This window comes from Ixodes scapularis, unplaced genomic scaffold (assembly GCF_016920785.2).
Source record: "Ixodes scapularis isolate PalLabHiFi unplaced genomic scaffold, ASM1692078v2 PGA_scaffold1__304_contigs__length_218370807, whole genome shotgun sequence".
NCBI lineage: Eukaryota > Metazoa > Arthropoda > Arachnida > Ixodida > Ixodidae > Ixodes > Ixodes scapularis.
This window is the reverse complement of record NW_024609846.1, coordinates 36,766,069-36,792,029: the sequence shown is the minus strand read 5'-3', so window position 1 is coordinate 36,792,029 and position 25,961 is coordinate 36,766,069. Positions and strand designations below refer to the sequence as shown.

General features: G+C 45.6%; 1 protein-coding gene across 1 annotated transcript in view; it reads right to left on the bottom strand.

The window, feature by feature from the left end:
* LOC8028726 (nitric oxide synthase-like protein) overlaps positions 1–25,724 on the bottom strand; it is a 324,794-nt gene extending 299,070 nt beyond the window's left edge. Inside the window, exon 1 of the mRNA XM_029985989.4 lies at positions 25,317–25,724. Within this exon, the coding sequence (XP_029841849.2) occupies positions 25,317–25,708 (392 nt within the window). The 5' untranslated portion in view covers positions 25,709–25,724. The remainder of the gene's footprint in view (positions 1–25,316) is intronic.
* Positions 25,725–25,961: the final 237 nt, after the last annotated feature.

Below are 25,961 nucleotides of genomic sequence, written 5' to 3'. Positions count from 1 at the left end.
GACTCGCGGTTCGAATCCGCGCAACTCCGACTCTGATGAAACCCGGCGCTTCTTTATGGTGCCGTTAACAGCGTGATGAGAGCGCGCTGCGCCAAAGCTCCCCGGGGACTGATGGAAACTACAGAACGGCGATGACGCTTCGGCAGATGTGTGTGTGTGTGTTTGTGTGTGGTTTTTGGTGTGTGTGTGTGTGTGTTTGTGTGTTGTGTGCGCGTGTGTGCATGTTTGTACGTTTGCGTGTGGTTTTGGTTTCCGGATTACCTCCTCGGCGGTATCAGTCGCTGGTGAAATATCGCGACGGAGGCCTGCATGGGTGCGTTAGCGTGCAGGTCGTGGTTCGCTGAATTGAGCTGGAATTTAGTGCCACGTGACGTCATGCTGTCGACTGACGTCACAGTTCGACGTTAGGGCACGGTGCGCGCGTGGTCACGCCATGTGACGTTACATTGCACGTGACGTTGTGATATCGTGGGACGTCGAAACGTCGCATCAACACCGTCTGTCAAATTTAAACAGGAGTGAACTGCGTGCAAAAGAGTGTGCAATACCGCGCGCGACTCCGCAATTCACTTGCAAGAACGCGAGTAACCGCCATTTCTTTTTTGTAGCCTCGAATTTGTAGCTTTGTTTTTATTATTATTTACAGCTTTATAGACGCTCAAGTACACTATACAGCATTTTAAGTAGTATCAAGTTAATCTTAAATATTTTAGCCTGTTGGGTAGGCATCGGAAAAGGAGTATTACTTTTCCTGAACTTCATGGCGTAAAAGAGCATCGCGAGCGAAATATAGAATTTGTCCCAAAACGACCCTACCGATTAACAACGTTTCATTTCTTCTTAAATCATAAAAGCCGGTTCTACTGATTAGGAAAGAAGCCATCCATTTTTTTTTTTTTTTAAGGATTCGTAAGGTGCTTAGATTTTTACAACATCGCTGCGTGCCGGCCTCATGCTCCCAAGAGGATTCATGGACGCATACGTACTGAAAGTGCCGCAGAACAGAGGCAGAGTAAGGATTGACGGCAACACAGGTCGCCTCGCTTCTTCGACAATCCTTACTTTCTGTCCGTTTTTCGGCCCTTTGAGTACACGTAATGAATCAGTGAGCCCAACTCACTCTCACGGATGCAGCCCGTGGGCCTTAGACTCACCGTTTGCTTGCATATCACGCGAACATCGAAGACGGATTAGGCCCGCCAAGCCCATGTTTTATTTGTCTCATGTAGAGCCGGAACATCCCCTGTGCCTTCCATAATCCCCTCGTTCCGACTTGTCGCACAGTCGGGTCGGCTCACGTCGGCCAGGGCCGTCTCAGTCGATACATTGTTAACTCGTTCAAAGACGCCCATTTTGTACACATTGTGGACTATCTCGTTGCCCGAAGCGAGCACAAACCAAGCGTTTTCTCTCCCCTTAAATAACGAAAATGAAAAAAAAAGCAAAAACATTGGCGGCGTCCTCTATCCCCAAAGTCCTTCGTGCAAAGAATTCAGTATTTAAGGATAAATTGTTTACATGTATTTAGACGACATTGAACAGTCGATTTGGGAGTGAAGAACTTATATATTTCAACAAAAACCGCGCTAAATTTAGCGGGAATAATAAGTTCTGGAGTAGTATCTTGTTACGTCAATTTCTCTACTAAATATACAGCGCGGGAAGTGAATTTCTGTTTACGACACGTGACATCAATTTTCTCGCTAAAAATAACGCAGGAACTAAATTGGTGCGTAGGTCAACTGAAGTCGGTTCATGCGACGTAAATTTGCCGGCTAAATTTAACGGGAAAATGAACGGACGGACGGACACCATTTTGGGATTGAAGGGCTCCGTGAAAGATCATTCGAGGCTTCATAAAGAAACGATTTCTAGCACAGCCGAAAGAATATTTCACGGGCCATCGTGCGGAGGTCTCAAGTTCAGGTCCTGTTTTGCAGCTACGCCGTATACGTATACTATGGTACCGCACCTTTCAGACCATCCATCTTCAGGGGAGGCAAATCCTCGGACACGAAGCTTCGGTAGACGCACGACGTTGATTAAATATTTGCGGAGAAGGGGGAGCATTTGGGATGCATTCAACGAGGGAGTCTCTCTCCAGAGTCTATACTAGAAGGGAGCTCGGTTGACTGCGCCGAGACCAATATCGGGGCTAGCATCAGGCTCAAAGCTGATACTTGCTTCAGCTGACTGTGGGCTTCCTCTTCGTCCGTTTCTCTCTCTCCCTTGATGAACGCCGCGATCTTTATCTAGTCATTGAGTCGCCAACGGGTTGGGGAGATTAATACTGCCGCATAGAAAGCGCCTTCTTTATCGAGTCTCGGAGCATGCCGAAATGAGAGGACAACAAAACTGTAGAAAACGGGAGGCGAGAAATAAACGCGGGGCATAGACGCGACGTCGAGTGTATCGGTTTGTTTACGAGAAGAAAAGAGAAGAAAACGGAAATGTCTCCGACGAAAGAAGCGGTAGGAGATCGATGCCCGACGGTAACTTTCTAAGACTGCTCGAGTAATGCTAGAAGAGAACAATAAAGAAAAAGGACGTTCTTTGCTCGGCAATCTGGGTTAGTGCAGGGACAGGGTCCGCACTCTCAGGACTTCGAGAGCAGAATAGTAGCTCCGGCGTTGCTTCTGTTTGTCCCGGGGCCATTGAACACCAGGGCACAGAAAGGTATCTAGTACACTGTGAGAAATGTACCTCGCATAGATTTATGCGGGCTCGAATCAATGTCCCCAATAATAATGCATCCCTTCAGTTCTAAGTTAAGAGTGCCAATAAACATTTATCTTACTTCAATTCTCTGAGAAGACGAGGTGTTCGCACAGTGCCACGTACAACACAGTGTCCCGTCCGAGTGACGTACCATCACATAACAGAATGTTATGAGATGAAGAAAGAACAAAGACCCGAAATAGCTGGTGAAAAGTCTAGGGATTTAAATATATAAACGCATCAGGTCGAAATTCAAGTTCAAAATTTGACCTTTTGTGTGCGTGAGGACGTCGAGCCCCTGGCGTTGGTTATCCACGAGCGCTCCTAATCAAAGCATTGCGCGATTTTTTTTGTTTGTTTGTATATTCACCAGACTGTTTCTATCTATAAATGTCAGGCATCTATCTCGATGGTAAAAAGAGTAATAATTGCATTCGCATAGAAACGAGAAAACAATCATCAGCATTTTAGAGTTGTAACGCTTGCCTAGACTTATGTCTCCATCCCCTGTGAACTTGAACGAAATGAGGAGTACTCATTATTCGTATCCACTGTACGGCACAACTAGACCCCCCCCCCCTTCCCTCCCTCCCCCGTGCACTTCAGGAACTATACATCTATATAAAGAAAAAAAAGAATCAAAGTTCCGACCTTTCTGCGAGACTTATCCATGAAGGCAAAGTCTCTGGTCCAGAACGTTCCCCTTGGTTATCCAGCAGAGACCCCGTTCTTCGTAGTCTTGTCGGGAGACGCACGACACTCGAGAGGAGACAAACGGCGCGTACACGACGTTCGCGCACCGGGCGAGTAGCGTCTCTGACTGGCCACCGCGTGAAGCCGCGCGTGCCCCCTGGACCCCCAACAAGGACGACCAGCTTGCGACACGGCCATATTCCGAACCAGCTCCGGCCTTCCAACGTACACAAGCGACGCTCGGCCGGTCGGTCCAGCTGGCTCGGGTGAAAGTGACCCGTTCGCCCTCCGCCTCTGGTCACTTTCCAGCGAGTTCCTCGCGGTCTAGTTCACCTCATACTCTCTCCTCCTCTCAGTTTGCCTCCTCCAACAGCCGGAAGGTTAGGATTCGAAAGCTGTCTCACACGCTTGCGTTTGCGTGTGACAGAATTGCGTTGCGCCCGCTTATGCCGAGAGGATTCGCGCAGGCATCTCCGTCTATCGGGAAGCCCTGGAAAGCAACCAGCCTGTGCGTAACTATATCTGCCAGATCCAATATGCGAACTCTCTATGATAAATGGTCGCTTACGAAGCTCTCGGCTTTATTTCTAACCCTCGATGAAAGAATGATGCACCAAACAATTAGCGAGAATATACTCAGATACAGTGTGCTCCAGGACGACCCGGTAGATGGCGCGAGTGTGCCAGCGCGTTCTATCGTTGTAAGCGGCCACAATCAAGGGCAAGTGTGCGAACCAGTCGTACCGGTACGTCCATGTATACATACGTGGAGAATATCTTGCTTGTATCAGGTATGCGAATCGAGAGTGTACACAGTAACACGTGATTTGATCTGCGTCTATAAGGTCCCACGCCCGTTAGCTTAGTACGGGAGAAAACTCGATATGAGCTAGAGGAACGTTCGAGAATTTGTGCAGGTGACTCTTCCTCTTTGTTATCTTTTCAACTTCTTGGACTCGGAACAGCGCGTGCCAACAACCGGCGCACACATCAGGCCTCTACCGATACCAGCGTTTCCCGCAAAAATAATGGCTCTTTAATTTCGACTATAGCAGCATAGTCAATGGGTACGGCACGGTAGCCGCACTAGAAAATTCGAAAGAAGAAAATGTTCATTTCAAAATTAATTTCTACATAACGTTACTTTTCCGTGTAAGTTGTTTTTAAGTTGAGTGTTTTTTTGTTTTTGTTTTTTTCTATTGCGTGATTTTGTTTTAAGTTATTTTATTATGACACAATTTTCAAATCGCTATCTATATCAGTTCTGTGATTCTGAGAAATACCTTCTCCTTGCGCACAGCTTTTCTATTGTACTCGTCCGCAGTTGCGGAACCTGAAGTGCCACAGCGTTGTCTCGACTCGCCGCTCGCACGTTTTATACCAAAGTGGGCGGATTTTCTGGAACAGGGCTGTTTGCCAACCTCCCATTACGAGGGAGGAGAGTTTAGGAAACCAGGGTAATTTCTAGTCTTCAAGGAGTTGAGTGCTTGATTGCGTTATCGCGGTAAAAAAATGCCACCTACTTAAAACCGGGTGTGCCAGATTATCAAGGTTGGTGTAGTTTACCTGCCAACTAGTGCTTGAAGAGGCTTTCCTTCGCGGAGTCTGCAGTGCGTTCCCGTCAAAGAATTATTCTTGCTTGATTATTGTAAAAAGCGCGGAAACCTTGCTTTGCTTTTGGTGGGGATTCGTAATATCGCTCGTGCCCCGGTGTTAGCAGGCGAAGTTGATCGAGTCCGCCAGCTGGTGATTATGTAATCTTATACTTCGAATTGAAGCCTTAACTTGTTACTCGGTGAGCTCAACGCTGACATTTGCTGAGTTACGTATATTGCGACTATAGTCCCATGTGGTCGGTGAAACACGCTTCAGACGGCGCAATTTTTCCAGGCAACTTGAAGTCGTACACCATTAACGCGGGCACGCCCCACGCATGCAACCGAATCGCTACGATTTCCCGTCATCATGAATACATTTTAATTTTCTTGCGCTATTTAGACACACAGTAACGCGCTATAAACGTGCCTTGATGTCATTAAATGGCGTTGATAATACCAACTCATCTTTCTGAACCGGTTTATTCGCAAACACGATCCATTTCAAAGCAAAACCAAGTCTTTCGTTGTCGTCGTCGGCGCCACAGGGGTGTCACGTGAAAATACCGCGGCCCTGATTGGCTGCTACCCGTTCCCTTGTCTCCGAGTTGTCCCTGTTGCTTGTCCATTTGGAGCCGGACGCGATCCGAGAAATTCGTGTCGCAGCGCAAGGATCAAGGGAAAGCTAGGGAAGAAATCGCCAGCAGCACCGACATGGTAGGGAAAGTTGTCCCTCTGAAGCGGGCCTCAGGAAAAGCAACACTTTTCCTAATGTCACTTTTATGTTTTGATTTCGTGCTCTAGACCTAGTTTATCTTTTCCATCTCGTCACCCCTTTCTTCGAATTTGCAAATCACATAAAGCACTTAAACGAGGCAACATATACCATTTGCTTGAAAATGGCTTACCTTGAACGAGAATAAGCGAAACTACTCATCAAATAATGCACGCACGCTAAACTTATCATAATTTGGTTCATAGTTTAGCCACGACCGCCACATAACTAACAAGAGTGGGAGCTACGATGAAAGCTTAAATCTGAGTCAATGACAACATTTTTTGTAAGTAAAACATTCTCATGAAATGGGGAAGGAGATGTCATAAGGGACGTCCGAAATATATATTATGATACATCTTCCAACACTCCTAAAGGATAAAAACATGGCAACCTTAGATCACCCTGTGTTGCATACATGGTATTTAGAAAATTAGGAAAACTTTTTCTGGGAAACAAGAGAAAGATTCTTTATTGTTTATTTTTTAGGGCCCGTAGCTACGCCCTTTGAACACGAATAACGTAGAGATGAACGGTGCACGTTTTCGTATCCGAAATACCACGACGACCTCGATATTTAGAACAAAATACCATGAATTAGACGGATCGGCACAAATTATGCTTTTCTTTTGATTAAAAAAAAAAAAAAAAACATTTCTTGGTAATAGGATAGAACACGCTGCTTACAAACAGGCCCGCATTTGTGCGCAGAAATTAGGTTCGCGTGAATCAAAGTGTCCGCGCATGCGCAGTGACAACAGCAGCGCCACCGCCGATGTGTGACGTCAGAGTGCCGTGTTGGCGCAGGAGCACCACCTTTTAGGAGCGCCACCTTTTTCCCCCAAGAGGCGCCTTAGTTCGGTCGATCTGTTCGACACCGTGAGACCCACGCCAACACGCCCGTCAGATCTGCATCGAGAATTTTAGCACCATTTCGGCCACGTGAGCTGCATACATATAGCAAAAAATAATGAAGAGGGTCAGAAAAAAAAAACATTAATTCCGACCTTCCGAGTTTACAGCTTTCCATGTTTCCCGATGTCGTAAGCTCCCGAAACGTACGGAGGTGGCCGTGACTTAATGCTAAGCGTGAGCCCGACGCGTTTCGCTCAAGAGCGAACCTCACGACCGACTGGGCGGGAGACGAGCACCTGACAGGGTTCGTTCCAGCTGCTGCTCGTTCGCATGGGCGGGCAAACGCCGTGGTTTCATTATCTCAAAAAAAGATCCTTTTTTTTATTTTTTCGTTAAGGTACAATTTTCCTTACACGGATGATTGACCTAGAAGAAAGATTACACAAAAGAACTACATACATTAGAAAAGAGGAAGAGGCTTCTCCGGTTTAAAAGAGCCCCGCGAAAGAAATTATTGCAGAGCGAACTCCCACGTCGCGTTCGCCGTGGTATTCTCGTCCAAGAAACAAATTTTAGAAGTATAACAATTTGCTGTAACTCACGCACACGAACAAGTGCGCTTGTCTTTCTTTCTTTCTCGTTTCGAGAAAAAGGTGTAAAACTATAGTTTGTGAAAGTGTTCTCTCTAGTTAGGAAGAATACGATCGGAACATAATAGTCATCGAAGCTGGCGATAATTGACCACGAAAGAAAACATTCTTCAGAATGTGAGTAACACGAGCAAGAGGCATAAGTTGCTTTCGTCTGTTCGACGCATAGCTGCTTTCACTATTGTACAAACCTTTGCGGTCTAAAGCCGTAGTGATGCTGCATGAACAATCTACAGAAAGACATTGTACGCGTCCCAAGCAAATTCCAAGCACGCTTAATACATACATGTGTATACTTCGAACATTTGTCTGCAGGGAGTTTTCTGTAAGATGTATTAGCTGCAATGTGGCTGCGGTTTGACGCTATCCCGTGGACATACACCCTGTGTTTCTATACGGTATGTCATGTACCCTATTACTGCAGCTTTATGATGAAGGAGCGCGCGCTGTGTGATCGAGGGAAAAAAAACTATGTTCACGCCCAAGCGTCAACACTGGTCGTGCTCGAGACCGTGTTATATACTTAGCGGTTTTAAGCTACCCTCTGACGGAGACAACACTCTCCGCGATGGACTAATGCTATCTCTAAAATTCTATTCACAAATTCTTCCTGATTGAGTCAAACTTCTCTACCATAAAGTTGAGGTTTGAGAGGTCTTCTCGCAAACCGGAAAGACACGCTAAAAAAGGCTTCACTTTATAGAGAGATAAAAAAATCTAACAAAGTAGAACTTTTCTAAAAAAAAAAGTGAGATCAAAAAGTAGCCCGAGAACTCAAAAACTAATTTATTTGTTGTTATTGTTTTTTTAATACGCTCGAGTCATTTCGTTCTAGCTTTTACAACCTAACAACTCGCCTTCTTTTGGAAATGTATAAACGTTGGTTCAATGTCTCAGCACATCGATAGATAAAAGAAAAACGATCCTTACTTTTTTCGTCTCTCTTGCCTCGCTGGTCTGCAGGCCGACATACTGACACGCTCGTGGCTGGATCCTTCCTCCTGGCCGCCTCAGCGTCGAAAATAAAAGAACAGTTTAAGCAGTCGATTCTCCTCTCTTTCTATATATATGCGTGTGTGTGTACATCGACTATCAGTGACGCAAAATTTGCGAACCCCATGAATTACAATCTCACGCAAAGGCTCCCCGCGCGAAACGTATCAATCGTACCGTTATGTATCGACATTTGCGAAAGCCGTCAGCATACGTTCATTTCTTACACAAAACCAATTTGCCATGCAGCTGCAAATATATATATATATTTTTTTTTTCTTCTTTGACAGGATGGTAGCGATGAGACACGCGGCGCCACGTCGACTGGATCGTGGGTCTGAACCGTAATGAACCTTCACAGCGGGTTCTCTTTCGACGAGTGCTCGCACCAGATAGCGGACAACCCTGTCTTCAAAGACCGTTAGGCACACGACGCACGACGGGATTCGCAGCCGTCTCGACGACTCCCAGTGCAATTAAACCTTAAAAACTTTTTTCTTTTTTTTCAAGTTGGGTCGGCTTTGGGGTGACCTTCTCTTCTGTGTATAGTTTAACCGTACTTATCTTTCTTTACCCTCTTAAAATAAGAGGGCAGATGAGTTGTCCCTTATAGATTATGCTTGCGGTCTCAGCTTGCCCACGGAAGTAAGTAGAGTGGTCGAGGGAATAATGGCGGTGATATGGCTTCGTGTCCCTGGTGGTCACTTAAAAACAAACTGAAATGTGTGAATTGTTAGTGTATACACATATTTTTGTTGTCGCAAGCTTCGCAGTTTTGGTAGTTGCGGGCTTTTAAAGGTGGGTAATGTTGAATGTTGTCCTGGACGTTCGGAGCGAGTAGATTTCTCCTTTGTGCACTAGATGCGCGACACGTTAGCGTGAGCAGTCGATCGCCAGTTTGCTCTGTTTTTTCTCCGGTAATTTAATGGCTGCCATCAAAAATACTATGCTGGTGGAAACTGCTCACTTAGTGCACTAAACTAAGTGGTAAAAATTGGTGCCCGACGATACCCTTTCAAGATAGTCTTTAAAAAACAAACGTTAATATCGTGTTTGCGCTAACAGTGTCGTGCACTGCGCGTCTATATAGTTCCTTTTAAAATTCTGTTTTGTCTCGTTGGCCTTCTCGTTACGTAGAAGTCGGCTGCTTCAGTGACGTTTAAATTGAACGAACGTCTGAACACTGGGAGCTTCTCAAAGAGGAAACCGCGGATGGTTTTTCCCTTACTTTAGTAAGTCCCACCTTTTTTACTTGCCTTTCTTTTTTTTTCTTTTTTTTTTCAAGAACGCAGGGCACTAATTCCGTTTAGGGATTTTTTTTCTTTCAAGCAGACGCAAAGACTGAAAACGAAAGGAGAAAGCGCACGGTAATTGTAAAAGTCTTCTTTTTTTCCCCACAGATAAGAGAGAAAAATACGGGAGCCCGTTTGCGGGTTCTGACACCACGTCGATTGAAACATAGCACGAGGTCTTTAAAGACCTCTGAGTTATTTGACGCTCCTCTATTTCCGCGTTCAAGCTATTCAAAGATAGAGACAGAGAGCGGGGGGGGGGGGGGGGGGGGGGGACACAACTCATGAAACAAAAACTCTACAAGACCGTCAGCCGTAGGAAGGGAGGTAGTACGAAGTGAAACAAACAGCTAAAGACCAACACATACCATATCGGTTTCTTTCAGAACTAACAAAAGAAGTTAAAAACGCGTACTTTTTTTTTTTTTTGACATGAAATTGAAAGTATTTTTCCCGCTGGTTTGGAAAACCAAAAAGAAAACCGAGGCTTTGGCAGTTGCAGGTCTTTTACGAGGTAATAAGAACATTTTCACTCGCGCGCCTTTGCGCCATCAAGTCCGTGTTGCGTCTCTAGATTGAGTTGCCGCTTACGAAATGGTTCCTTGGACTCTGGTGAGCTGCCAACGGAATTCTGCGGCCTCGGAGTTCACGAGGGGTAAAACGAACAACGCCGACATCAGAGGTGTCATGCCTCTCTGAAGCGACGCGAAGCGGTGAATCAGCCGTACTCGCTTTTTCGATATGATTGGCGTTCAAGACGCGGAGCAATGAATGATGAATGTTATAATGATTACCAACACCTACGTACGCTCTCAGAAATTCCCGCACGCAGTCTGCCGCGCGACACACTTGCAGTGACAATAACCGGTGTTCCGCGTCCATCCGACCAGCCGTTGATGCGGATGGGTGTCATCTCCCGCCAGTGGGCGCGTAGACCTGAAGGCAGCTTGCATTGAGGTCTACCCACTATCCTTCCCATTCAGAGTCAATCGGAGCTCGGCGTTCTGACGTCACCGCTACCCCCGCAAAAAGGAGCAGACGAACTTGCACTCCGCATTGGCGACTTCTGCGAAATCGACGGCATCTATAGCGGCTGAAATAGAAAGCTACCGCGGCAGGTTGAATCGCCAGCTCTTGCGAGCGAGTCACGATATTCACAGCGCCTGGCGGTCTAATCACGAAACCGCGTGAAAGTAGGTTCCAAACAAACACGCGACGAAAATCGCCGATAAAGCGTTTTGATAATCGCATTCTGCGTGCCGCCACCATTCTGTTCTAAGCTGTGGAACCAATACCACCTAGAAGACAATTCCTGCGCCTTTTCCCCCAAAACGTCATCATAAGTGGATGCACGCAGCGCCACCTACAACTCGCGTCAGCGTCGCCGTCGACGCGGCGTGCAGCGTCTCACAACGAGCACAACCCTAGCACGCGGCGACGCCAAGACGGACGCGTCTGCCCCCGCTTTGCGGCGTCTCTCGTTGAGCTTCGAGTGTTTGCCGCTTGGGGAGGGTCGATCGGGGATTCACTAACGATGACGTCTGCGTAGGCCTTGTCTCCTAGGTGGTATTGGTGAAACGCGTTCTGAGCATGCGCACTAGCTGTCTTCTGTGGAATATCAGATCGCATCAACGATGCCGAAAGATGCCAAGAGTACAAGTCCTCGAGCGTATACTTTCTTGCCGAGCACAGAAATTGCGCCGATGTTGATCCCGCAGGTGAAGACGATCGAACGCAATAGACAAAAACCGTTTAATTCGAAAACGCGAACTGTGCAGGAAATACCAGCGATCGAATCGTCACGCTCACTGTTTCTGCACATACTGCACTTTCAATCCACGCAGATCTTTACGCTTCGTCCTTCACTATAGAGGCAGCTCCGTAGATTGCAGAGATTTGTCCCCACTGCGTTTGACACTAAGACAAATTATGAGCAAAACCTTGAGAAAGTTGTAATCAAACCCCGAATAAAGAAAAAACTAAAAAGCGAATCTTGCTTTCTTTTTCTAAGAAGTCTCGTAAAATTATAAACATGTTTAGGTAAAGAAACTTAAAGAGAAGATTGTAAAATCAGCCCGTGAATCGATAACGTCGCGACTTTATGTTCGCCGAAACTTTAACTCTTAAAAAATTAGCAAAAATACTGACTTCGAGATTTTTTTAGCTAATGGTTTAGAGCGCATGGGGCCTTGTCGAAAGCTAGTTCTGACTACTTTTTTTTATAATTTTTTTTATCCAAGCGCCTCGGGCAAATCTCCTGAGAAAAACTTGTTCTTCATTTTGGTGCGTTCAGGTTTCTTCATTGCGTGTAGTTATTTTCTTCAACATATATCCTTTTAATCCATAATTTGGCCTTTTACAGGGAGGGATAAAAAATGTTGTACAGCAACACACGTGGATCGAAGATACAGCTCTTACTTTATTTCATAACCGAAAAAAAACACCAAAAAAGGGACGTGGGAGCATTATCTTAAATTGCCCTTTCTTGTCTGATCCCGTAATTCACCGGTCATTTCTTTAGGAAAACGTTGTCGAGGCCATTGATGGGAGCAGAAAGAAGCAAAAGGTACGGAACACAAGGACAGAAAAGGGGCGCGACGAGATCCTAAGGGCCTTTTCTCGTATCGAAAGGATATCCCATGCCACTAAATGACGTAACTGAGAAAAACTGGCTTGTTGCCTTAAGGCGCATACTTTGTTATCTCGTTTAGTTATTTTGTTTTGACGTCAACTCCACGTCCCTTCCCCGTCCCCTTTTCGCCTCCTGACGTGGGCTAGCAACAAAGACAATATAAATTTTATTTTGGACTTTATTTTATTAGGCCCGGTTTCTGCTGATCAAAATGATGAAACTGTTAAATTGTATCATTCATCAACAGGGTAAACGCGGTCTAATTCAAAGTGCAGTGTGTTGCTGATGTGTATAATTTGTATAATACACGAACTCATCTCTGTTACGTCACGGCGCGGTGGTGGCGCATCGAGCGCACTTCCGGTCTGGGGCTGTGGGCGGAAGCCCCCATGTGAGACGTGTATTCCTGCGTTGTTTTGAAAGGAATTGGACAAAATTTTGCCTTCTCGTCAAAAGCCGCGACTGGGACTGTACTAAACGAGTCGAGAAAGGTTTGAGGGTCAGTTTTCATGTGCTCGGAACTTGGACATGTGAATGGAAAGCGCCGAATAAACAAGGACGAAAAAGGGAACAGAGACGAAGCGCACTCTCAACTTAAGGTTTATTAAAACATACATTGACTATTAATACCGTCTATCTGGGTGTTGGCTCAAAAAGAAAAACTCTTTATCTGTTAAGTGCCGTGGAAAGGGAAAGCCAGATGCCGTCGGAGCACGATTGCTTGGGCGGGATGCACTTGGGTTGAATTCACGGATACTAGTGGTCAACGCATTTATTTATTTTGTTCCAACATGAACACCAGAAAACCGCCGAGTTGTACGGACCACCTGCGGCCCACGTTCAGTGCGTCTTCAAGCTCAAACGGCCGCCTGATCGTTCGAACTGTCGTCTGCTCTTTTAGACGACACCGGCCCGTAGGCCAAATGTTGGCCCGGTACTTGCGATAAGGAGTAAGTGCGGGCCTCAAAAGACTTGAGCTTGAAGGTTGGTAAGGAGGCTCGATGTAAACAGTAGATACAAGGAGATGTTATCATTGTCACCAGTGACCATCACATACATGTTATGCCTGATTCACTTGGTCCGATTCTGCTTGCGATTTTCAGTATAGACGTCGACCATCTCGGCTACGGTTCACGCTTTTGCAGCCCGAGCGACGTCGCGACTGAAAATTGCGAGCGAAATCTCACCATGCGAATCAGGTTTTAGCGTCCATTCTGCGGCGTCCAGGCGGTATGAATCGCCGCATGTCACATTATTCATGCGAAGTTTTACGGTGTAACGATCCTCGGTAATTTCGCTGAGGCCGCTCAAGTAGTCAGACATTGCCAGGAAGACGTAGAATCAACAATTCGAACGAGAAAGAGGGCAGGGGGACTCAGACCGACGCCGACAACATCGAATTTCCATGGTTTGTTTATGGGCGACGGCGAGCTTCTTGCCCACACCCCCATCGCGCATGCACGGCGCCGGTGGCGTCCGCTAGGGGCGCTCCGGTTTGTTTGTAAACATGAGTTGGTAAATAAGCCACAATACCCAGTTTGCCAACATGCGTGGTCTAAGTTTTGATGGTGAAGATTGGTTTTTATAACTGTACTCCATTGATCCTTTAAGCAGAGACTAGAGGTTCCGCCTTCAGCGCGAGCTCGCTGGCTTCCGCAGTGCTTCGGTTGCGCGTGCCTGCGCGTTCACACTTGTGTTAGCAAGGGCAGAAAGCTCGCGCTAAAGGCGGAGCTTCTAGTCTCAGCTTAAAGGTGAACGGAGAGTAATCTGCAGATAGACTAGACGAAATTCTCACCGTTCCGGGCATTTATATTAAAAAACGTGGTTCTGTCGCGCAAGCAAGAATCGCATTCACAATCAATCTCATCACCGATATTCGAGTCCTTTTATCTAAGTAAATTTGACAAAAGAAGTAGCAACTCGTAAAAACGTTTTTAACATGGGAAACGCATAGAGTTATTATAATGTACGCTAGAGGTTCAACTGGCTCTAGTATCTACGCGACTTTCGGGACGCAAATTGACGCAGACAGCAACTAATATACTCTTGCGGTGCTCCTGTGCATTCCTGAGAAAACGCGCGTGCATTTTGTCTCTTCGCCAGAAATGACATGGAACGCTTCTGTTATTAGAATCGTACCGAAATGGATATATCGTTATTAACATTGTAGAAGTGTAATTGCATTAGTTAGCGCATTTTCCTTCATCAGTGAACGATGTTTAACTTTGCTATATTTCAGGCGGAAACCCGTGTTTCACAGCAGGTGTTTAAACACAAGCGAGGATTCCAAGCGAAATAACATTTGAAAGAAATGTATACAATCCGTTCAAGATTCGCCAGCATTCCAGTGACGCTTATATATTGCTAATATGCCCGTCCTGTCATTATATGAAAATCACACAGTCGTGCATCTTTACCAGCGGTTAAAAAAATTCGAAACGTAAAAGATAAAGTACGTGGGCTATGAACAATGTCTCTTTCTATCATTTTCTATGCCAGGCAGCTTTTATCAGGCACCTGCTCTCAAAGATTTCCAGCGCGCGGGTGATGTTTTGAACGGAGAACAACCATCTTCGCACAAAAGGATAGAGCAGAGGCCTTAAGCTGGACGTTTGGCGAAAACGACAGCGAGAAATTTGGCGGCCGCGATTGGCCAATGCCACACTTGACCTTGGCGCCGGCCAATCATAGCCGCCGAATTTCTCGCCGACTTTTCCGCCAAGTGTCCAGATTAGGGCCCCAGTACTTATTAAAAAACGGACTATATTACGTAGCCCTCAATTTATTTTCATCGTATGCGCACAGAGAGTTATTGATCCAGTGTAACTGCGTAGTTATTGTTGTCTTTCTTGGTTTTTCAGATGTCCTTCGTTCGTTTGACACGTGCATCTCCCATGCTGAAAAATGCCGACGTCATGTTTGCGGTAACGCTGTCCGACAGTGCACATAAATACATGCACGAAGCCGTTTTAGCACCGTCTTGAATGCAATTAATTAAAAAAAACACCGTAACTGACCGAGTATTTCGTTTGCCTGACTGAGAAATGTTCCAAGATACCTGGTACGTACGAATTATTAGGGATATTTGCTCCTATATTCGAGCGCATGGAGACAATGCACCAACTTTTTGCCTTACAAGTGCTTCATTACCGGGAGTAGATTTTGGATGGTTGCTGTCTGCTTCAATTTGCGACAGCACACTGGAACCAGTTGAGCCTCTACAGTACATTATATAAACTCTATGGGTAAACTCACGCTTATAGAGGCAACAGGGCCGGCTTGCTAGAAACAGCGTCTCAGATCATACGGGGGAAAAGTTAGCGCTGCTAATGCCAGCGCACGAGCTGAGTGGGAGTAAAAACGCGCCTCATGGCGTTATCGCGCACCAGCTTTTGCAGTGAGCTTTCTTTCACCCTGGCTGTGTTCCGAAATTTGCTCGATCTTACTCGAGGGTTAGGGTCTTAGAACCCTGGCATTCAGAAACCTACCCGTGCCTAGCGTTCTTCTATCCGTGTTGTCACGTGACACGACCCGCTGGAGTAACTCGAGTCCAGGGATGGGCAAAATACATGCAAATATGTATCGAAATACAAATACAAAATACTTCGTCAAAAACGTATTTAATTACAAATCTAATTACACTTCCAAAAATGATTATACGTACAATATACAAATACAAGCAAGTCTATTTGGTCTCCTCCAATTACTCTTCCAAATAGATTCCTCAAAATTTGCTTCAGCGACTTCAGGGCACCTGCAACGAGGTTCCGGGTATCTCATTTTAGTTTTGCATCACACACTCGGGAGTTAGTGTGCGGGGCTCTAGTAACGTAATAGAAATATAATCACAGAAAAATGTAATAAGCTTGGACGTAATAGGTGAAAAAAGTACAGAGCTTCAAGCAGCTTTTTTTTTCGCTTACATTTTGGTATAGACCAACAAGGAACCGAGACGACCAAGACGCGCAGCACTAACTAAAGAATTTTTTTATTGTTGCAACTCGCACCAGTCACGAAAATCTGGACGACCCACCTATTTAGAATGTTCCAGGCAAAAATATGGATGGAAATCAGGCTGGAAAGCATCACAAGTTGTCGCAGGCACTTATTTAGCCAGTCTGGCTGTGAACGTCGATTTCGTCACTATTCTTGCCCTGGACTATCACCGTAATCACAAAGTCACAAAACGCTTGTGCTTGATTGAGAGACACTGCATTCGGTGCAGAACGTAGTTTTCTCCCTGTTCTGGACAGTGCCTTTAAAATACAGCCGAAGGGGAAAAAGAAAAAATCCCCATGGCCGAATAAAAGATGGAGACTATATCTTACAACCACATGCATAAAAAACCAGAATTGTAACTTTGCCAATAACATTTATTTAACGTAATAGAGGCAAGTGCCGCGGGCGCCCGGCGTGCCCGGGCGCCCGCAGTGAGCGAGACGCGAACTGCCGCAGGAGTGGTGTATGAAGAGATGAAGAGTCTCTTGGTTTGTTGTTGCCGTTGGCGTTGAGATGAAGAAAGAGCAGCTTTGGACACCTCTTAAAGTGAACAAAATGAGTCGTGACAATAAATGTGAGGGATGTATTTTTGCCCGCAAAATTGTATTTAATTACAATTGTATTTCAAATACCCACTTTTTAGTATTTAAATACACACGTCAAATACATTACCCAATTCGTAATTAAATACAAAGACAAAATACACAAAGTATTTGAAATACGTATTTCAAATACTGCCCATCCCTGCTCGAGTCCATCTGGGTACAATTTGGAACACAGCCCCAGTCTCAGCTGAGACGCTGTCCTGGCAAGCCGGCCCAGATATCATACAGTCTTCCCCATTTTGACGGGAGCTAATCTGGATATTTTTTTCTGTTTGTTATAAAGGTAGCAACGCAGGCATAGAAAGGTAATAAATCACATACAATATGTCCCCAATACCGTACGTAATTATGGAAGTAAAGATTAAACAAATAAATCTGGATGTTCTTTTCTCTTTATTATAAAGGAAGAAACCCAGGAATAAAAATGCAATAAGTCATATACAATATGTCCCCGATACCGTACGTAATTATGGAAGTCTATATTAAACAGATGAAAATACCTGTACAGAAAAAAATAAAACAAAATGACAACAGATGATTTTGATACTTGTAATTTACCGCGAGCGTTGCTCCCTGCGGCAGCGATAGACTCCCGGAAATTAGGTCGAGGTACAAATTATACCTGATCCTGACCTGCCCTGCCTTGCGTATCACAAGTTACCTGCTCATTACACGCGTAATCCACCGGCGCCGGAATGCATAGATTTCATGAGTCAAGCTAGATTAAACTACCAGTCTCGATTGCAGCCGATGGAGTTTCTGAACTGGAGTTACGCTTTTGAACGCCCAGCCCAAAGGCGCCATTTATTTTAGATTTTTTTTTCGGCCGTTCGTTGCCTAGATTTCTTGTTCAAACCTATATTTTGAGAAAACCTACCGCGTGAGAGTTACTTTTTGTTTCGAGAAACTTACAATGTGGGGCACGGAGGAACAGAAACAAAACGTAATTTTATGTCCTCACAGCCTAGCTTGAGAGCTTGAACCTTTCCGAACAACAACGCGTTGTTATAGCTATTCTCCGCGTAAAAAAAAAAAAAAAAGAGGCGGAGATTTGATTAAAGTTATGCTTCAACAGTTATCTTTCTCACGAGTTTTCTTCGCAGTGCACTTTCGTTTTATTGGTTGTTTCCAGAAATCACCGAACACATCTGTGTCAAATTGTGCCTATTCAGAACCCGACTGGGCTCTCTCATCCGCACGACGCCAGGGGGCCTCGTTTCTAAAAGCGTTAGTGCGTTCAACCGTCACTTATTATAAATGTCGGAAACGTGCGAAGGTAAAGAGTGCACAGAAGGATAATCGACGGTGGGCGGAAAATGAGAGGACGTTGAATGGACTCGGATTAGTCTGTCCGATCGCGGAGGTACACTCTTTCTGTTGTAACCGCCACGTATTCCACTCACATTCTAAAGCGAGCGATCAGTGAGGGAGATAGCTAATTAAAATCGGTTTTAGAGCCGCAATATATGGCGAGGGATTTCGATTCGCAAAAAAATTTAACATACGTGTCTCAAGCCCTTACCTCGGCACGCATTTTTCTTGCCTTATAATACGTGGAACGCCAAGCTCATCATCGATTTTTAGGTTGACGTGTTCACAGTTCGACTACGCAGACTTGGCAGCATACGTACAGCGTTGTAGATTTTTTTTTTTTTTTAATTTCTGGCAAGTTGCAGTACCATCGACCCCCAGCGAACGCGATTCATTCGCGCTAATCGCTTCCGCGACACTGTGTCAAACCGAATTTGTTTTTTCTAACGAGAGACATGAGGCGTGCGTACGTCTCTGGGAGTCGTTTCAGGTGCTCACCATATTTGAACGCTTGGCCGTTAAACACGCGACACAGGTTCCATTAAAATCGTTGGCCTGACAAGTGGGTTCCAAATGGCGAGTCTGCTTTGAATTGTGAAACATCCGTTAAACCACCAATGCAGGAATTTCGCGAGAAAAAACCAATCAAAAGCAAATTAGCCTAGCGTCAGATATTTAGGGAGCGTGACCTTGGTCTGCCAGAGCATGGCGACAGTGTTACATGCTTTATAGTTGAGACGTTTAGGCAAAGCAGTTCGCCTGCCAACCTGGTGTATGTAACGTGCAACACGCTGCCAGTGACACACGATAGCACGCTGGCAAACACGTTTTTTTTCCTGTATGTAATTGTTACATAAACGACGAAGACAGCATAAGCATAAGCCCCTACATAAGCCCCGAGCGCAGCCAACGCTACAAGTCCATTAAATCAACCACGCAACGCTAAAAGCGGAGAATCGCGGCTTGAGTCATTTCGCTCTGCGTCTGCTATCATCGAATAAACCAATCGAGGGAAATCAGTCCGCCGTGACCTCGCGAGTTGAGTCTGTGTGTTTGTGTTTGTATGCAGTCTAGCCGTTGACTGCGTTCGGTCTTAAGGTGAACTCGGGTAAAGTTTGCGTTCTATCTCTTGCTGTGGTGAAGTCGGAGAAACGCAACTTCGAAGAAACATAATAAGGAGATACTCAAAAAAAAAAAAAAAAGGAGGACAAGATGATTGGCACACAGGACAGGTCATAACTTTCAACTGAGAGAATTAGAGGGCACTCAGATGACACTAGGCGATCCCTGTCTGACCACTTGGCTGTACACTGTGATAGATACGAATGCCACCCAGGTTTTCATTGAACTAAGGTTGTGGGAAGCTTTAAAACAAACTAATGGCGCCGAATACACGAAGCCTTCATGATTAAGCCACATGGGCCGACTGTTTGTGTCAGCGTTCCTTCTTTAACCCTTTCAGACGAGGAACATGTCTTTATCAGCCAAGCCTCAGTCATTCACCAGCATTGTCAGGCTACTTCGAGTTTTCAGCCTAAGTGTGTCCTCTTTGCGCATGTGCATTTTTACAATTTTATACGTGTACTCTAATAAATTTCAGTCGAAAGTTATGCCCTGTCTTGCGTGCCACTCCTTTTCTTGTCGTCTTATTTTTTTTCTTGTATATCTCCATTACTATTCAGAACCAACTAGCTCGACTCGCAATCGTAATTCAAATAAACATTATACTGGTATATTGCTTACAACCAAAACGTAAGAACGTTGTACCTCGTTTGTTTGTTTGTTCTTTTTTTTTTTTTTTACCGTGGAGCAGATTGCAGTATTCGCCTGACTTTAAAACGCAATGCAGACAGGGTCGTTTCGCGCTCAAAGCAGCCCTTTTGGAAGGCTATGTGCATTTCTTGGAGTTACCGAACCGCGACCGCTTCTCCACCAATGTGTCACTTAACACGACGCGGCGCGCGCTTTCTTCCCAGTTACACCTACGGACGCGCGTTCCACAGCTACGGGTTCGTTGAGGTTCGGGTCGAGCAGCAAAACTAGATCCGACAGGCTGTTCAATACTTCTGTTCGAAGCAAAGGAGTTCACGGAGACTCCACTGTTGTAACAACATAACAGTGTTCGGGCTTGGCATGTCAACTGTTCCACTGATTTATCAGTAGTCAAATACCTTATGAGAAGTATTTCATCCGTCTAGCAGAGTTTCTGTGTGTGATTTGGTAGAAAAAAAAAAAAAGAGCGATATAGAATTCTAGCAAATTGAACGTAAATACAAATAACCCTAAGACTGAACCTGATACTTTGCCTTAGTCTGTGGGTACTTCATAACTATGTTCGATTTACACCAGCTCGTTTGCACCTTTAATTTGTCTCCAGCAGACTGTCCTATTGTAACCCCAAGTTTGATCCTAAAGCCGCAACTTAAAATGCGCCCTAGTAGCGGCCCGAGCCACCTCTAATTTCTTGAGAAATGAAAATGGCAACTTCATGCACAGGTTGGCGGGTTAATATAGCCACACACTTTGACAATGAATGTGACCTGCAATCATCAAAGATACAAACCACCGCCTCTTTTCTAAAGTCTTTTATTTTATTTTTTGACGATGCTTTAAAGCGAGCGAACAAAACACAAGGCACCCGACGTTCGCTTTGTATTTTATTGTCCCCCGAAGTCTGTACAACAGCCTACTCCCTCTATACTTGACGACCCGAGGAAAGAAATGAAAAGTTTGTCAACTCTGTTGCTGAAGTCTTTCCACGAAGTATTTGCGGTGCAAGCTCCTTGCCTTGCACAGGAGTTTTGCTTTGCAGTTCAAGGTGAACATCACGAAAATGTTCTAAATACCGCAATAAACTTAAAAAAAAAAAAAAAAAAAAAAACGAGTTAGGGCCTGTCACAGACGCAAAACCAAAATACAATCCAGGTCGTTCTATAACCTCTCGAAGAGAGCAATAAAAGAGAGAAATTAATCCATCAAGTAGTTCACGGGTCACGTGTTGCGATTATTAACCCGTCAAGACCGCTTCAGTCTCGCAGACAAAGAAGTCACTGATAAAAAAAGATGATCATTTAACCATTATCGACGTTTTCTTTCCATACACCCCATTTTTTTTTTTTTTTTGGACGCACGAAATTTAACGTCGCTTCCGGCGTGTCTCCCTGGTATTTGACGAGGCACTATCGCGATCACGCTCAATTCATTCGTTGGCGGCCGAATATAATACTCCGTTTTACCTCACGTTGGACCGCGGGGAACCCTACGAATCAACAAGGAGGCCAATGCGATGCCCTGTGAGCGTCGCATCTCGTTCGGGTAAAAGCGCAGCGACGCGCCCCGAGTCACCGGTCACGTGGTATACGTTCTCGGCGCTGGATTGACTGGGATTGGCTCAGTAGCGCCTGCTCCGGTTATATATATATCGTGAGTTATAGACGATAACGGCGCACGGCTGGCTGCTTCGGTCCGTCGGCGTGCGTCACTTCTGTGCGCGTCAGTTTGTCGCGGGATTCCCGGCGCCGCTGCCCGGAACTGTTTCGTGCTCGATCCATCACGGTCAAGAAGATGAGCGCGGTATACGCGCACCCGCTCCTCCGTCACCTCGTGGACGTCGTAACCTGCGGCTCGTACCAACGGTGCAAATTCTCGGGCTTCCCGTTCCCCGCTTGGCACTTGCGCCTCCCCCTGGGAATATAGGTGAACAATGGAGAGTATACACAGGCACCGAGAAGTTAAAGGGGCATTAAAGTGAATTTTGAGATGGTCGTTTTATGATTCCATCTCAATATATGCGCCTTAAGCGTCTGTTATTGTTTGTTTGTTTTTCTAATAAAAACGCATACAAACGTCACAACGCGCTCCTTTCCGAGATATATACCGTAGCGAGTTACAAGTAAGTGATTACTCGTAACGAATTACATGTTATTGTAACTTTTTAACGCTTCACTTGTTTGTTGTTGTTGTTTTTATTTTCGTTGTTTTTTGCGGTAATGTTTGCTATTTTTCAATTAGTATTTTTCTGTACTCATTTTCGAGTAATCAATTATATGTTTCCGAAAGAGCTAAAATTATAAAGTCAAGTTTTTGTACGTAAAAAAGAAATTGTTCTTGCCCGTATGTCACTCGTGTATGTTGCATCGCTTTTCCCTCAAGCCCATCCGTCGAGAGGGTCTTCAGCGTCGCCGCAGGTATACCTTCGCCAGGAAACGTGGAAGGACGACCGACGAGAACTTCGAACAACGACTGCTGTTGTAGGATAACAAGGTGTGAATGGCAAAAAAAAAAAAAAAGAATATGGAATTAATTTGAACGGGTGTATGCATCTTCGATATTGTAATAATATGTTAAAAAAATTAACGTGAAAAGTAATCGATTACTTTCTGGTAATTTTCAAGTAGTTTTGCGATGCAGTAGTTGATTATTGCGATGCAGTAATTGATTGCTGTAACCATTCCCATTTTTCAATAAATTAATTGTAATTGTAATCGGTTATTTTTTTCACTAACGCGCGCGAGACTGGATTTATATCTAAAAAAAAGTGGTTTGTCGCGATGTTGCGTCCTGTTTTTAATTAATAAAAAAAACAAGACGTCACGCGTATGACTATTTTTGGCTCCTTTTTTTTTTTGGGGGGGGGGGGGGTGGGGGGTGATACTTAGGGCGGATTGATTGAGTTTATGCCAGAACAAACTTAAAATCAGCTTTAATGCTCCCCATTAAAAGAACGCGATGCGTGGCGAGTTCCGAGAATACGATTAAGCTCTACTCATCCAATCAGATTGCTGCGTCAGACGACAAGATTGCCGAAAAACCAATCATGAAGTACAGAAAGCGGGATCATAAAACGCCCAGCCTTTATACGACTGTCAGACGAATCGACTATAATTGCAATTCGACTAATCATTCCAACCAGAACTGGGCGTTCTCGCCTCACCCTCTCCCCCAGTATCTGCGTTTTCGAAGCTGTCGGTGGCCAGCAGCAAACTCTGCAGCAAAATTAAACGAGAAAATAAAAATGCAGTGGCGTCTCTATAGCTTATTGCAGAGCGCCTACGAATCAGCCGTTGCAACCTCCCGAACGAAATCTGGCGAACGGCGCGAGGTCAGAAGAACATGTCCGGCGGTAAGTCTCCGCCCTCTAACTTTCAGGATTAAGTGTTCCCATCGCTGCGACGTCACGCTTCTGCAGGACGACACTGGCTCATCGAGTGTTTTAGGAGAAAAATTTGATATACGCTGCGCGACATATAGTTAGCCGTTAATCCAACGTCGCCACTTCTTCGCGGCTTCCTCCTATTGATGTGTACACTAAATTTTTGCCCTAGGTTTTTCGCCAGTCTTTCGAAGAAAAAACATTTAAAAAAAACAATCGATTTCTCGTGCATGCTGAATGTATCGCGCTCCGTACATACGAGCATGTTTTAGGAGACACCATAACGGCGTGGAAACGCTAAACTCGAACAACGTTTATTTCCTTGAAGTAAACTTAAATTGGAGCAAATGCGGGATGGTGATAGTTGTCTGAATTCCGGTAAAGAACTCTAAGATATTTCGCAGCCCTCTCTTTCGTGTACGGCTCTTGGGAGATAAAAAGTTTTTACTAAGAAATTCCGGCGAATGATAATGCTGAAAAAAAAATCTTTGGAGAAAGATTTAGGTGCTCGATTTGACGATGATCGTGACGCAGGCGTGTAATACAATTTGACATTGCGAACTTCAGTTTTAGGTTAAAACGTTATTATATTATAGTCTTTCGTCGTAAGACCCCGTACAGTGTAGGGTTGGCTCTCGGGGTGTCCTGCCAAAAAATAGACGCCTGGACATTTTTTTTTATTTTACACTTCGAGTAGTTTTTTTTTTTTTTATGAAACTTATTGCAGGATATCACGACGTTGTGACGGGTTTCCTGTATCTTAAATTGACTTCGAGCTGTCGCAAATCGTTTTCAGCTTTTTCCTACGTTTAAAATTTCATTGCAAAACCACGTACGTGTGATTGAAGGGAATGAATGAAATTCAACCGTTTATCGTGCGATTGAAGTTGTTAAACACAACGAAGAACTTGTAGTAGTAAAACACTCTCAAAATGTATCGTGTAATACCAGAAATAGTTAGCCTTCAAACATACTTCAAAACAAAGGGAACAGTGCGTGACACAAATAGCTATCAATGTACCTAATTGCAGACAACGACCTTCCTGAACATTAAGCCACGAACTATTCAGTAGCTCACTAAGCAATCGCATAACTACGACGCTAATACTTCGTATCATACGTTCAATCTTCAACCAGCCCCGAACGGACTGGATCGACGCGCTGATAAAACCGGTTGCGCAGGATCTCCCATAATAACATCCTCGCGTAAGAAAACATGGTAGACAAACATTTGGCACCTTCGTCTTCAGAAAGGAAAAAAACGTAGTCAAGATGTCCGTTTACCTGCTACACGCTAAGCAAGCATCACACGCGAGCAATCAGTGAACCGCAAGTAATTTGTACCCCTACCCCTTAACACTCCGTATACTTCGTTTCAGCTTACGTCCAGGCACACACGAAGCTATGAGCTAATGGTACCAATCAAGCAGCATCAGAAGCGCAAGCCATTAGGTCTTCCTTGTTCGTTATTGGTCCAGCGATGATAAAACACGTACATAAACATCACGAACGCCCGGGTGGTGCTTTTATTAAGCTGTCTGCTTGGGCCCATCCGCACTTAGCGTCTGGACTTAATATGGAACGATGTTTAACAAGCTCCCGGGTTGATTCAAAACACCCCTTTCCTTCCACAATAGTCTATATAAAGTGTACAAACCTATGATACACACCTTTCCGAAAACCTCCCAAAGGTTTGTACCCCTACACACAGACATACACACATATAGGTAATCCTGTGTAAAACCCCTGCATCGTAAGAAATATGGAGCGACTACTTTACCGCAAAGTACTTTGGAGAACCAGTCGCTGCAGTCTACGCAAATGACGACGCTAAAAGACTCATAGACATAAAAAAAGACGGTCTGAGCCGCGGCACCGGACTTGACGTTTCACTATGCTAAGTGTCACATTGCAGATTTGTTTGTTTGTTTCTGTAAATATTTTTTCAGCTTCGTCACTTGCAGTTTTGGGTGCTTTCCGGGAAAGAAGACACCCTAGATTCCTTAAACAGTGACGGTCCCCGTCAAAGGAGAAAAAAACACTCACGTTGACGAAGCCGGGGAAGATCCCGCACCGGAGGACGCGTCGGCACCGTCCAACGCGCCGTTGCAGGCCAGCTCCAGGGTGACGGACGCGTCGTCGGGCAGTTGTCCGAGCAGGCAGTTGCCGTGCTCGAAGCCCGTCACGCACGTGCCGTTGACGCGAAGCACCACGTCTCCGGGTCGGATGAGCCCCGTGCGGTCCGCTTCGCCGCCGGGCACCAGGCTTTGCACCACGGCCCTGGGGCCCGCCGCACCGTCGCAGGACGACGAGCCGCGGCGACCACGGGCGGGCGAGCCCAGCGGGCTGCAGCCGGGCCTAGGGCTCGAGCCCTGGGGCCCCAACACGAGCCCCAGGCCGCCCTGGCGTCGCTTCACCAGGGACACGGGTCGCGACATGCGGCGCGCTGATGGCTCGGGGGTTCTGGCTGCGCTCGACTCCGCGCGCCGTCGGCTTCTCCGCGCGCAAAACTTTGGCGCGACGCTTTTTGCGTTCCGACGGGGGTCCGCGGGAGAGGAGGAACGGCTCCCCTCTCTCTCGCTAGGTGCTTCGATGGTGGGGAAGGGAGAAAGAGAAGGGGGAAAGGGGACCAATCCCGAGGCGCTTCCCTAGGTCTGGGGAACCTGGGTACCGCCTGGCGCTGGGATAGAG